General features: G+C 41.6%; 3 protein-coding genes across 3 annotated transcripts; all 3 read right to left on the reverse strand.

Moving 5' to 3' along the window:
- Window positions 1-656: 656 nt before the first annotated feature.
- On the reverse strand, window positions 657-2495 carry LOC137011745 (zona pellucida sperm-binding protein 3-like). Its single transcript, XM_067374861.1, has 8 exons — window positions 1932-2495; window positions 1740-1861; window positions 1550-1653; window positions 1301-1478; window positions 1118-1235; window positions 956-1041; window positions 793-881; window positions 657-724 (listed from the first exon to the last, which is right to left on the reverse strand). The coding sequence occupies exons 1-8, from the start codon at window positions 2493-2495 to the stop codon at window positions 657-659; spliced, it is 1329 nt and encodes a 442-aa protein (XP_067230962.1).
- Window positions 2496-3790: 1295 nt separating this feature from the next.
- LOC137004465 (ATP-dependent RNA helicase DDX42-like) lies at window positions 3791-9921 on the reverse strand. The gene is made up of 14 exons (XM_067364816.1): window positions 9886-9921; window positions 9437-9529; window positions 8201-8305; window positions 7996-8115; window positions 7713-7889; window positions 7403-7531; window positions 7334-7343; window positions 5733-5882; window positions 5523-5620; window positions 5165-5441; window positions 4824-5050; window positions 4600-4710; window positions 4336-4440; window positions 3791-4154 (listed from the first exon to the last, which is right to left on the reverse strand). Exons 1-14 carry the CDS (start codon window positions 9919-9921, stop codon window positions 3933-3935), a joined length of 1860 nt encoding a protein of 619 aa, XP_067220917.1. The 3' UTR covers window positions 3791-3932.
- Window positions 9922-11276: 1355 nt separating this feature from the next.
- Window positions 11277-13115, reverse strand: LOC137011750 (zona pellucida sperm-binding protein 3-like). Its single transcript, XM_067374875.1, has 8 exons — window positions 12552-13115; window positions 12360-12481; window positions 12170-12273; window positions 11921-12098; window positions 11738-11855; window positions 11576-11661; window positions 11413-11501; window positions 11277-11344 (listed from the first exon to the last, which is right to left on the reverse strand). The coding sequence occupies exons 1-8, from the start codon at window positions 13113-13115 to the stop codon at window positions 11277-11279; spliced, it is 1329 nt and encodes a 442-aa protein (XP_067230976.1).
- Window positions 13116-13234: the final 119 nt, after the last annotated feature.

A 13234-nucleotide genomic window follows, 5' to 3' on the forward strand; every position in this document is an offset into this window, starting at 1 on the left:
AGTACAGAGAGGGACACAGACAACAATAAATCACAGCCATGTGATAAGCTTTGTGTTCATTGGAGGCCTAAGTTATAAAAAAAAAAAAAAAAAGCCATAAATTTGTTGCCAAGGAGTAAATCAAATTCTAGAGCATGTGTTTTTCAGGCAATCCATAATAGCTGACTTCCTGTTGAGCTGGTGTATAACTTAGAGCATGAAAGTTGTTGTTAGGCCCAATGAGGTCTGTGTACCAAGTTCCATTCAAATACATGCAAGCATGTTTGATATATAACCCCCCTGCCACACCCAGGTCATCCTTTGCAGCCTCCTAATGGCCACAGACTCCAACATGTGCCAATTTCCAAGAGTTTGAGCACGTTAAGGCTCCCAAAAACGCCAGGATGACATGGGGAGGAAAAAAAGCCCAGTGTCTTGGGCCCTAAAAACAACTCCAGTAAGCATATGACAGCCATTGAAATGCTGTTTAGTGTTGTCACAGGCCAGGCAAAACTTCGTCACACTAGCCAGTAGTAAAGGGCTTGCGGTATCTGAACAGCAGTGAAGCCACAAACTGGATAGAAATTAAGCAAAGTGTTTGTGTAAGTAAAGACAAAATCACAAGCCTATTAAGACCACTTTTTATTAAGTCACCAAAAGTCACATGGCATTTCCAGTTATTTTTGGCCGTAGCCATATTCCTTCACATTGATGGGGCCAACAGATGCCTTTTCCCATTGTAGACCTGAGGAACAAGAGAGTAGTGAGAACCAAAGTGGTGCATGACAACAAGTTATCAGAGTTAGTCCATACCTGTAAGCAGCTGATCACTTGCACTTCTGATGCCACAAGTGGAGTCACAGCAGCCACACACCTGGTCAGAATCATCTGCGGACACCCAACTGACAAGACAAACCCTCAATTAAAAATTTACAACTGCCAATTTACCTGTACACTGATCTAGTGGGCAACATACCCATTAGGAGAGAATGAACAAGCTTTCTGTTCGGGTGCTGTCGGAGCGGATGCTGCAGCCACCTTCACAATGCAAGTAATGTAGACCTGCAGAGACAAATTGTTTGTGCACCATGCTAGCAATTCATACAAGGATCTGCACAACTACAACATACAGACATACCAGTCCACTGTCCAATTGCTGGAACCTGAACGAATCCAGCTGAAACCGGAGCTTGTCAATTTGAGTCCGGGGCATAAAGTGAGACCTGGAGCCTGTGAGCTTAGCATCAACTAGGCACCTGGGGACAAAACACAGTTAGACATCCTACAACACTTCTGGTGGGAAACATGTTGCACAGTTTACCCATTATTCTCAATGAAGGAGTATCTGGGGACAGAAGTGACATCAGGGGCTGCAGTAGCCACACAGCTGTCCACAAACACACGGACAGGAACATGGTTGTACACATGCACTGATGCTTCAAGATTTATGAGGTCACCCAGGAAGTACTGGTTAGAAGGCCTCTCAAGAGTCCAGTCATCTGCAGAGAAAGAGTCTTAGCACAGGTTCAAATGCACAGGCATGATACAAACCGGTTTGGATTACACCAACCAGTCATGAGCTTGAGGGACAGGACAAAGACTTCCTCTGCAACTTTAGTTGAGGCATATGGGATCCAAGTGGGCATCAAGGCATTGCTGCTCACATTATGCATTCTGTAAGAGTTAAACAAGCAGTCATCTTATGTCCATAAATGGTGGGATTAGCACATCCAGTGAGCCTGAATTAAACTAGTCCTCACCTTGGATAGTGACACTCAATACCAACCACCGCACCACTGCTCCTGACAATAGGAACACCATAGGAAGCCTCTTGTGGGGTGTAGATTAGGTTAAATGTATAGACAAGCTCATCCTCAGTCACCTAAAAAGAACAAACATCACTCACAGGGACAGTTCAAAATACCTATGATAACATCAAAATAGAGCCCTACTGTTGATGTGCTGCTACATCCATGCAGTTCAGATTCAAAAATGAGCACTTGAGCAGAAGGATCCTCTCCAGTTGCAGCACAGCCTCCCAGTGTAAAAGCAGAGGACAACAGTGGACGCCCCGTCCCAAAGAAGTCCTCCTTCACTTCCACATATACTGAATTCTCTCCACACTGAGCCGCTACACTGTTGGGAGGGATAGGATGCGGCAGCTCGAAGGGAATGTCTGGCTGCCGTGGTTCCTCTGGTAGACTTGGAAAGCTCCACATCAGTTTTGCCACTGGACCCTGCAACAGCTCTTTTGACTGAACACCCAGAAGATCTTGAGAAGGGTTTCCAAAGTTGGTCATGGCTGGTGTTTGAACAGGAAACCTTTGTGGTGCAAATACAGGATTATTGGGAACCAAAGACTTCCTAGAATCAGCTTGTTGAAAAACTTGAGCTAATGCCCTTGGCCTAAGCTTGGTTGGACTCAGATTGTGTGCTGCTCTTGCTCTCCATTGTCCTTCAGAAAATCCAAGTGCAAGAACAAACACCAATCCAAATCCAACCTGCCAAAACCCCATTATTGCTAAGCTTGTTTCAATGATACATTAGGGTGCTGCCATTCATATTTATACAGATGTAAATCAGCATGGCTCCACCTCACTCCACAAGCATGTTTTGTCTTTGCACCTGCCAATTTACTCAATCAGTATGTCACAGGTGAAAGTCATTGATTCTTTATTAATCAGAGTAAAATGAAGTACCATATACAGGCATGCTGTAATAGTAGCTTAACCAAATGATTGCTTATTTTATCAAAATGACAGACACGACAAACATCCTTTGCATCCTCCTCTTTTATTGATTCAGAAACATAGCCACATACAGAATTGTACACTACAGTATCCAAGATAATAAAGATTAGTATGTTTATAGTCAGGTTTAGATTGTAAAAAACATTCTTTGCTCACATCAACAATCTTCAAGGGACTGAAATTGAGCAGTTTAGTTCAGAACCAAAGGAATGCAAGATCAAACATTTTATTATAGATTCACTGATATGTTTTTTTCCCCATTACAACTGTTATGATTAGGTTGATCAGACTGTGTGTGTGAATTTATTGTAGACGTCATTCCTTCTTGAACTATACTATATGCTAGTCAGCACCAAAATACAATCTGAAGAGTCTACTAAAACTGAATTTAAAATATTAACAGGTATGAACAAAACACAAGCTCATTAATGGACATTTAAGAACTTAAAAAAAAAGATGAAACATGACATAGCACACTTTAAAACACACTGCTGAGTCTTAAAGAAAATATATAGTTCACAAATATCTGTGAATCAGCACACAGTAAAGTATTCAACTACTTGAAATCAGAATATTTTTCATGTTACACAGTCAGAGTCAACATTTTCTCATCCTATTAGTCTCTTCAGAAAGAAACAACTTGTCTGCCACTGAACAAGTATCTACTTTAACACAACGCTTGGGCTCAAGATGCATTTGGTTACTCATCCTGCCAATTCACAGCTCTAAATGACTGAAACAGTCAGTCTGGGATGGATTTATTTAAACAAACAAAAAGACAAAGACACCGCTGGGGAGACTGGGTCAGCTGTGTGTTCTGATTTAAGAACAGTTGACTGCTTTTATCTTATACACTTTAATTATCCCATCTGCTTTTCTTACGTTTGGGAGGATCAGGAACTGCAAAGCTGTCCTTATGAGTCCCTGACCTTTCCCCTCCATCTCGTTCTGACCGTCCCTCTCTGTCCCTATGGCTCCCTTCACCGTTTCGGCTATCGCCATGACGATCTCTGTCACTGTAGCGGTCCCTTTCCCCGTAGCGATCACGGTCTACCCCACTATGCCTATCACCATGACGATAATGACTATCTCCATGACGACCCCTGTCGTCAGCATTCCTATCGCTACGGGACCCCTCTTTTGAAGAAGAGCTAGAGTAAGAGTCTGAAACTGAGCTCAGGGAGCCCGCGCTACTGAAGCCACTCATTTTGGTGCCTGAGCTGAGGGCAGGGGCGGCGCCATGGAGGAAAATGAGGAAGAGGACGTTGGCGAGTAGGGCAGGTGGGGTCTGTCAGGCCCCTCAGGTGCTCCTGAAGGCAAAGAGCTTAGACTTCCTGCACTGGTCCACCCAGAAGAGCTGCTGGACTTTGTGGTAAGTTTAGGTGGAACACCAGATGCCGCCACAAAGTGGTTTTTATACTGAGCCTGAAGGAATGCAAGATCATGTTTAACAAACTCCATAGAATGATACATCCAACAATATCTATACTGAAAAACATGATGGCAAAGAAAAATGGTATACTGAAAAAATGGTATACTGATACTTGATATACTGAAAAATGGTGGCAAAGAGTGTTTTTTTGTTTGTTTGTTTTGTTTGTTTTACCTGAAATGCTTGCTTCAGGGCAGACATACGGTCTCCCATGGCTCCAGTTGAGGGTTTGTAGGCCTCATAGTTACCAAGAGCAGCACCGCCACTACTACTGCGCTCCTGATGTAAGATGTAACAATAAATGCATTAACAATGAATTAGCTCTGGTTCCTGCTTGTAATTGCAAACACAGGAATAACTAGGCCCTATGGAAAATCAGGGGGGGGGTTGAAATGATAAATATTTTTTAAATAAATTACATAATATTGTCAAACTAACAGTAGATTCAGATCCAAGGCCAGGTCTCTCCCTGTAACCCAGGCCTCCACCTCCAATATTTATCTTCTTCCCTTTCCCACCCTTAAAGCGGGATTTCCTGAACCAGGGATTCTAAAGAAGAAGGAAAGGAAAAGAAAAAAAAAAAGTAAATGCAAAGTTAGTGAAAAAAAGCAATGAAACATGCACTATGAAAAATGTATATTGTGCACAGGATGTTGTTTTACCTGCATTGCCAGGTCCATCAGGTCCTTTGAAACACTCTGATTGGCTCCCTCTAAATTGCGAACCAGGTCACCAGCAAATGAAGTGTCTTTAGTGGTGAGCAGGGTGTAAGCTACACCTTTCTCTCCTGCACGACCTGTTCTACCAATTCGATGTGTGTGTGTGTCAATGTCTCGTGCTACGTCGTAGTTCACGACTGTACGGATAGATGGAATATCCAACCCGCGAGCTGAGAAATGAAAGAGAAAATTAATTTGAATGAAAACATATTTATAATAAAGGGAAAAAAGTACACAAATTGAAAATAGTTCCCTGAACAGATGCAGAAATAAGTAACACTAACCAGCAACATCAGTAGCTACCAATATGGGCAGATTCTTCTTCTTAAAGTCAGCAATTACTTTGTTCCTCTCACTCTGATCCATATCTCCATGGAGCAGTCCCAGGCTATAACCTTCCTGATTCAAATTTGTAGCCAGCTCCTCGCAGTTAGCCTTTTTAGTGACAAAGACCAGCACTGAGCCAGCGGAGGTAAACTCCACCAGCCTGCGCGTCAGCCAACCCCACTTCTCTTTCCCAGACAGCAGTACCTCCACTATCTGAGTGACATCTTCATTAGCCTGGGAGGATCAGAAAACAAGTTTAAACAGACTTATTCAAATACTAAGCACAAATTCTTGTATAAGAAACAAGGGCCGCACCTCTCCTATGTCACCCTGCACAACACGGATGGGGTCGATCAAAATATCTCGTGCCAGCTTTTCAATTTTCTTCCGAAATGTTGCACTGAATAAGAGAGCTGTGAGAGATCAGAGGTCAAGAAAAGCTTGTGAGTACTGGATGGAGTCAAGCTGAAATCTAATAGAAATGCTTTAAGGCAGCACAATAATATGAATATGAAAGACACTTACTCTGTCGATCAGGTCTGACGTGGCTGGCAATGGATCTCACTTGGTATTCTGTATAATGCAGATTCAATTTAAGACAAGGCAGCTCAATTGTACTTTTGTTTCTTAAAAGGAATAGTTCAGCCCAAAATGCCAAAATTCTATCATTATTTACTCACCCTCATTGTAACAGCACAATCAAAAAAAAAAACATCTAAAACTGCTAAGGAGCTGAGTGCAGGAATATCTTCTGTGACACACTAATCCTTGCATGATGTTTTATTTTGAACAGCTTTGCGCAGTCAACAAAAATGCCCTCCATATGTGAATAAGCCTAAATTAAACCTGTTTACCATATAAGTGATCATGTCTCTTAAAGGGATAGTTCACCCAAAAATGAAAATTTGATGTTTATCTGCTTACCCCCAGGGCATCCAAGATGTAGATGACTTTTTTTCTTCAGTCGAACGCAAATTATGATTTTTAACTCCAATCGCTGCCGTCTGTCAGTCAAATAATAGCAGTGATTTGGAACTTGAACAATAAAAGTTGAAAAAACTTCCATAGACAAATCCAAATTAAACCCTGCGGCTCGTGACGGCACATTGATGTCCTAAGACACGAAACGATCGGTTTGTGCGAGAAATCGAACATTATTTATATAATGTTTTACTTCTAATACACCACTATGTCCAACTTCGTTCAGCTTCCGGCTAGTGAGGTCTGATCGCGCTCTGACAACGGAAGTGATGTCTCACGCTCATTGAAGTATATGGGCGAGACATCACTTCCGTCATCACAACGCGTTTTTTGACTTCACTAACAGGAAGCTGAACGAAGTTGGACATAGTGGTGTATTAGAGGTAAAAATTATATAAATAATGTTCGGTTTCTCGCACAAACCGATCGTTTCGTGTATTAAGACATCAGTTTTTTCGACTTTTATTGTTCAAGTTCCCAATCACTGCTATTATTTGACTGACAGACGGCAGCGGTTGCAGTTAAAAATCATAATTTGCGTTCGACTGAAGAAAAAAAGTCATCTACATCTTGGATGCCCTGGGGGTAAGCAGATAAACATCAAATTTTCATTTTTGGGTGAACTATCCCTTTAAGTAGACTGAATTAAACAGTCTTTGTGGACAGTTTGAAGCTTTTTTTGGTGTAATATACTGTTATGAGCAGAAGTTATTTATTCATTCATCCCATCCTGTTGTCCTGTGTTTTTTTTTTCTCTCTGTGTATGTGCCTGCATGTTTGTATTACAGATGGGCGTGGCTTGTGATAACCTGTTGGAGGCTGCGATTGGTTCTCCTCCTCACCTGATCTGAATATAAAGACCGCCCCAAACACACTGAAGAGGCCATCATTGTGCCATCGTGTCGTTGATCGTAACCTATCTCATCATTGCTTCGTATCGTTTGTTAGTCTAGAGTGTCGTGCCAGAGAGATTGATTGTGAGTGATTATTTGGAGTCTGTATTTGTGAGTGTGACTGACTGTAGTATTTTGTTTGTTGTTATTTCTTGTTTATTCAAATCACGCCTGTTTGACTACCGATTACTGGATTCTGATACTGCTTTGTAAAATCTTCATACAATATATTAATATGAAAAAAAGACAAACCAAGAAACACCTCTCATAAACAGAAACAAGTTGAATGGGGTTGTGTATCGAAAGATGAGATTTTCTTACTGGGGTGCAGACAGCAATTTCAGCCCCTTCCTGTAGAGCTTTGGCTTGTTCCCACATGCTGCCGCCTCCATACACTGCCACTGAGCGGAGGCCATATACCTTCCCGAAGCGCTTGCATTCGGCATGGATCTGAACCGCAAAATAAGCATTGCAAAATCCCAAAATTCAATACAAAAACTTGATTCATGACCAAGATTTCTTCGTAAGAAAAACATATTTAATTCTTTTGCTCAGTAATTATTTTTCATCTCCTTCCTCATTCATCTCGTACACCTTCCCCTAACATGAAGGAGCTTTCTTTCTCACTGACCTGTTGACACAGCTCTCTGGTGGGGCAGACAATCACAGCAATGGGTCCTTCTCCCGGCTCCAGCTCCTTCTGGTCCATGATGTGCACCAGCATTGGCCAAATAAAAGCTACCGTCTTTCCGCTGCCGGTTTTGGCAATGCCAATCATGTCTCTACCACTCAAAGATATGGGAACACCCTAGTGTAACAACACACACATTATTGTAGAAACAAACCTAAAATGACTACTTTGATGACAGCATAAACCAACAAAGGGTAATTTGTGGGTGGGTTTGACAGCTCACCTGGCACTGGATGGGTGTGGGTTGAGTGTACTCGGATTTACGGATCTGGTGCATAAGCTGTTCATCAAATCCAAAGTGGGCAAAACTGGTAGCTGGCTTAGGAGGGGCTGCACCTGAAACCTGTTCATTTTGGAATATGTTTTAATGTTAGTTGAAAAAAAGGGAATGATCATTTGTGTATGTACTTGTGTGTGCTGCTATTGACCTTCAGGTTGAGCTTCTGTCTCAGTTCCACCACTCCAGCCCCAGTCAGACTGCTGAGTTCCTCATGCTCAATATAGAAGTTCTTCTCAAAGGGAGGATAGTCGATCTACAGACAGAAGAGAGGTAAAAAGTCATTGTTTACACCTCATACTTTTCTTTTAAAAGAACATAAAGGGGCTTTTTTATTTGAAAAATCAAATAACCTACAATGACCTTGCTCATTAATAGAGAACTGCAGGAAGGAATACGAAAACCTGGAAACAAGTTAGCATTTTTTTTTTTTAATTCCAGTTTGATTGTTCCAAAATCAGTGTGTTTTTTAAATTAATTTTTGTTAAAGGAACACTCCACTTTTTTTGAAAATAGGCTCATTTTCCAACTCCTTAAACAGTTGAGTTTTACAGTTTTCGAATCCATTCAGCCGATATCCGTGTCTGTCGGTACCACTTTTAGCATAGCTTAGCATAGTTCATTGAATCTGATTACACCAATAGCATCTCGCTCAAAAATGCCCAAAGAGTTTCGATATTTTTCCTATTTAAAACTTGACTTTGCTGCCGTACCATGGGTGCAGCAGGTGCAATATTACGCAGTGTCTCTCACAAATGTCTCCAAGCAGGGGGTCAAAGGCGCTGCATAATATCATTGTACCTGCGGCACACATGGTACGGCAGCAAAGTTGAGAATGAGTGTACTGTTCCTAGCCATATCAGCCTAGAAAATCGCAACTTTTCATTTTCCGTCAGTCTTCGTACACAATGTAACTACAGAAGAGTCAAGTTTTAAATAGGAAAAATACTGAAACTCTTTGGTCATTTTTGAGCGGGATGCTAGTGGTCTAATCAGATTCAATGAACTATGCTAAAAGTGGTACCACCTGACCCGGAGATCGGCTGAAGAGTTTTACTGTTTTCAAACCCAAACTGTTTAACTATAGGGAAAAATGAGCCTATTTTCTAAAAAAGTGGAGTGTTCCTTTAAATGCCTGAAATGAGGTTTTATTCTGTGACATAAAATACATCAGCAATAACCCCTTGTTATTTTTAAAGCTTATACTTGTCTTGAAAATGGTGGTTGCTATCAAGTGGCAAAAAAGAGACTATTTCTGCAATAATCTAAAAGCTAATGAAAAAAATCTTAAATTGCTTTTGGTTAAGGGAACAAGGGTGATGCAAACTTCCAGCCTACAAAATTACATCATTCCAACAACTACTGTAGGGAGATGCAGTAACAATACCTCTGAGTGATCTATAGGGGGCAGGGGCAAGATAATCTTTTTGGTAGTAGGAGCAATGGGATTCCCATCGCTGTCGTAATCCACTACTTCCTCCTCTTTTTATGACAACGATTACATATCGCATCCCTTGCAGGGTATCGCTGCAGATTGTGGCCATTTGTGTCTCCGCATCTTGTACACAATGTCCGCTTTCTAGGTCTTACCTGAGGTGATTTCCTTGCCAGCTGTCCATATTGTAGCCTCACTTGTTTTAATTTCACATTACTGTTCTGTTTAGTCTGCACACTATCCAGCTGTTCTTCACCCTTGAAGTTTGACTTGAGCAGTTCTTGTTTTTTATTTGTTCACTCTGTCAAACTCGAACAACAGCCTTCTCAAGACAATTCAGGGTCAAGTTGCAACTGTTCCGACAGCCTCTTGTCTGTCAGACCCACAAGTCTATCTCTTACCATCTCATCATGCAGATCTCCATATCCACAGTGCATAGACAATTTTAATATCAGTCTCAGGTAATAGTAAGGTACATGTCAAAATGTTTCTGCTCACTTATGCAACTATATTTTAACCATCACTTTTATAAAATCAAGTGAAATTTACTCAAATATTGATTTTGAATCAATTTGAATTATATCAATAAATAATTAATTTAAAGACATGCATTGTACATGATGTTTGCAAACACAGCACATAACTATAATTCCCATGTCTAAAAAACACACTCTCCTCTGTAAAAACAAAAAAAGATTTAAGTTTTGTATGAATCAGAACATGAAATCAAAGGTGTTGGTAATAATTGTAACTCAAATGACATTTGAAAAGTAGTCCTGTCTGAATAGTGATATGTCACGGTTCAATTTCAAATGTGTGAAGTTATTTGCGGTTCAATATTTCTATAAGTTCATCAAAAAAATGGGTAAACAGGTTTGTATTGCCATCTTAGTGAGGAAATTGCATAGACTTCCATTGATTTTATATCAGGTCAATGATATTTTCTATCATCTAACCCAACCCCTACTCCTAAACCTACCCAGCACAGAAACATAACCATCACTAGATGAAAACATATTTTGGCTGATTTAGAAGCCTTTTAAAATAGTGTGGACCAGCAATGTCCTCACTAGTGGGTTGTGAAAGTATTCCTCAATAAGTGAGGACATTTGGTCCTCACAAGTAGTCAAAACAAGTACAGAGAGGGACACAGACAACAATAAATCACAGCCATGTGATAAGCTTTGTGTTCATTGGAGGCCTAAGTTATAAAAAAAAAAAAAAAAAAAGCCATAAATTTGTTGCCAAGGAGTAAATCAAATTCTAGAGCATGTGTTTTTCAGGCAATCCATAATAGCTGACTTCCTGTTGAGCTGGTGTATAACTTAGAGCATGAAAGTTGTTGTTAGGCCCAATGAGGTCTGTGTACCAAGTTCCATTCAAATACATGCAAGCATGTTTGATATATAACCCCCCTGCCACACCCAGGTCATCCTTTGCAGCCTCCTAATGGCCACAGACTCCAACATGTGCCAATTTCCAAGAGTTTGAGCACGTTAAGGCTCCCAAAAACGCCAGGATGACATGGGGAGGAAAAAAAGCCCAGTGTCTTGGGCCCTAAAAACAACTCCAGTAAGCATATGACAGCCATTGAAATGCTGTTTAGTGTTGTCACAGGCCAGGCAAAACTTCGTCACACTAGCCAGTAGTAAAGGGCTTGCGGTATCTGAACAGCAGTGAAGCCACAAACTGGATAGAAATTAAGCAAAGTGTTTGTGTAAGTAAAGACAAAATCACAAGCCTATTAAGACCACTTTTTATTAAGTCACCAAAAGTCACATGGCATTTCCAGTTATTTTTGGCCGTAGCCATATTCCTTCACATTGATGGGGCCAACAGATGCCTTTTCCCATTGTAGACCTGAGGAACAAGAGAGTAGTGAGAACCAAAGTGGTGCATGACAACAAGTTATCAGAGTTAGTCCATACCTGTAAGCAGCTGATCACTTGCACTTCTGATGCCACAAGTGGAGTCACAGCAGCCACACACCTGGTCAGAATCATCTGCGGACACCCAACTGACAAGACAAACCCTCAATTAAAAATTTACAACTGCCAATTTACCTGTACACTGATCTAGTGGGCAACATACCCATTAGGAGAGAATGAACAAGCTTTCTGTTCGGGTGCTGTCGGAGCGGATGCTGCAGCCACCTTCACAATGCAAGTAATGTAGACCTGCAGAGACAAATTGTTTGTGCACCATGCTAGCAATTCATACAAGGATCTGCACAACTACAACATACAGACATACCAGTCCACTGTCCAATTGCTGGAACCTGAACGAATCCAGCTGAAACCGGAGCTTGTCAATTTGAGTCCGGGGCATAAAGTGAGACCTGGAGCCTGTGAGCTTAGCATCAACTAGGCACCTGGGGACAAAACACAGTTAGACATCCTACAACACTTCTGGTGGGAAACATGTTGCACAGTTTACCCATTATTCTCAATGAAGGAGTATCTGGGGACAGAAGTGACATCAGGGGCTGCAGTAGCCACACAGCTGTCCACAAACACACGGACAGGAACATGGTTGTACACATGCACTGATGCTTCAAGATTTATGAGGTCACCCAGGAAGTACTGGTTAGAAGGCCTCTCAAGAGTCCAGTCATCTGCAGAGAAAGAGTCTTAGCACAGGTTCAAATGCACAGGCATGATACAAACCGGTTTGGATTACACCAACCAGTCATGAGCTTGAGGGACAGGACAAAGACTTCCTCTGCAACTTTAGTTGAGGCATATTGGATCCAAGTGGGCATCAAGGCATTGCTGCTCACATTATGCATTCTGTAAGAGTTAAACAATCAGTCATCTTATGTCCATAAATGGTGGGATTAGCACATCCAGTGAGCCTGAATTAAACTAGTCCTCACCTTGGATAGTGACACTCAATACCAACCACCGCACCACTGCTCCTGACAATAGGAACACCATAGGAAGCCTCTTGTGGGGTGTAGATTAGGTTAAATGTATAGACAAGCTCATCCTCAGTCACCTAAAAAGAACAAACATCACTCACAGGGACAGTTCAAAATACCTATGATAACATCAAAATAGAGCCCTACTGTTGATGTGCTGCTACATCCATGCAGTTCAGATTCAAAAATGAGCACTTGAGCAGAAGGATCCTCTCCAGTTGCAGCACAGCCTCCCAGTGTAAAAGCAGAGGACAACAGTGGACGCCCCGTCCCAAAGAAGTCCTCCTTCACTTCCACATATACTGAATTCTCTCCACACTGAGCCGCTACACTGTTGGGAGGGATAGGATGCGGCAGCTCGAAGGGAATGTCTGGCTGCCGTGGTTCCTCTGGTAGACTTGGAAAGCTCCACATCAGTTTTGCCACTGGACCCTGCAACAGCTCTTTTGACTGAACACCCAGAAGATCTTGAGAAGGGTTTCCAAAGTTGGTCATGGCTGGTGTTTGAACAGGAAACCTTTGTGGTGCAAATACAGGATTATTGGGAACCAAAGACTTCCTAGAATCAGCTTGTTGAAAAACTTGAGCTAATGCCCTTGGCCTAAGCTTGGTTGGACTCAGATTGTGTGCTGCTCTTGCTCTCCATTGTCCTTCAGAAAATCCAAGTGCAAGAACAAACACCAATCCAAATCCAACCTGCCAAAACCCCATTATTGCTAAGCTTGTTTCAATGATACATTAGGGTGCTGCCATTCATATTTATACAGATGTAAATCAGCATGGCTCCACCTCACTCCACAAGCATGTTTTGTCTTTGCACCTGCCAATTT

The sequence above is a fragment of the Chanodichthys erythropterus genome, chromosome 3 (assembly GCF_024489055.1).
Source record: "Chanodichthys erythropterus isolate Z2021 chromosome 3, ASM2448905v1, whole genome shotgun sequence".
NCBI lineage: Eukaryota > Metazoa > Chordata > Actinopteri > Cypriniformes > Xenocyprididae > Chanodichthys > Chanodichthys erythropterus.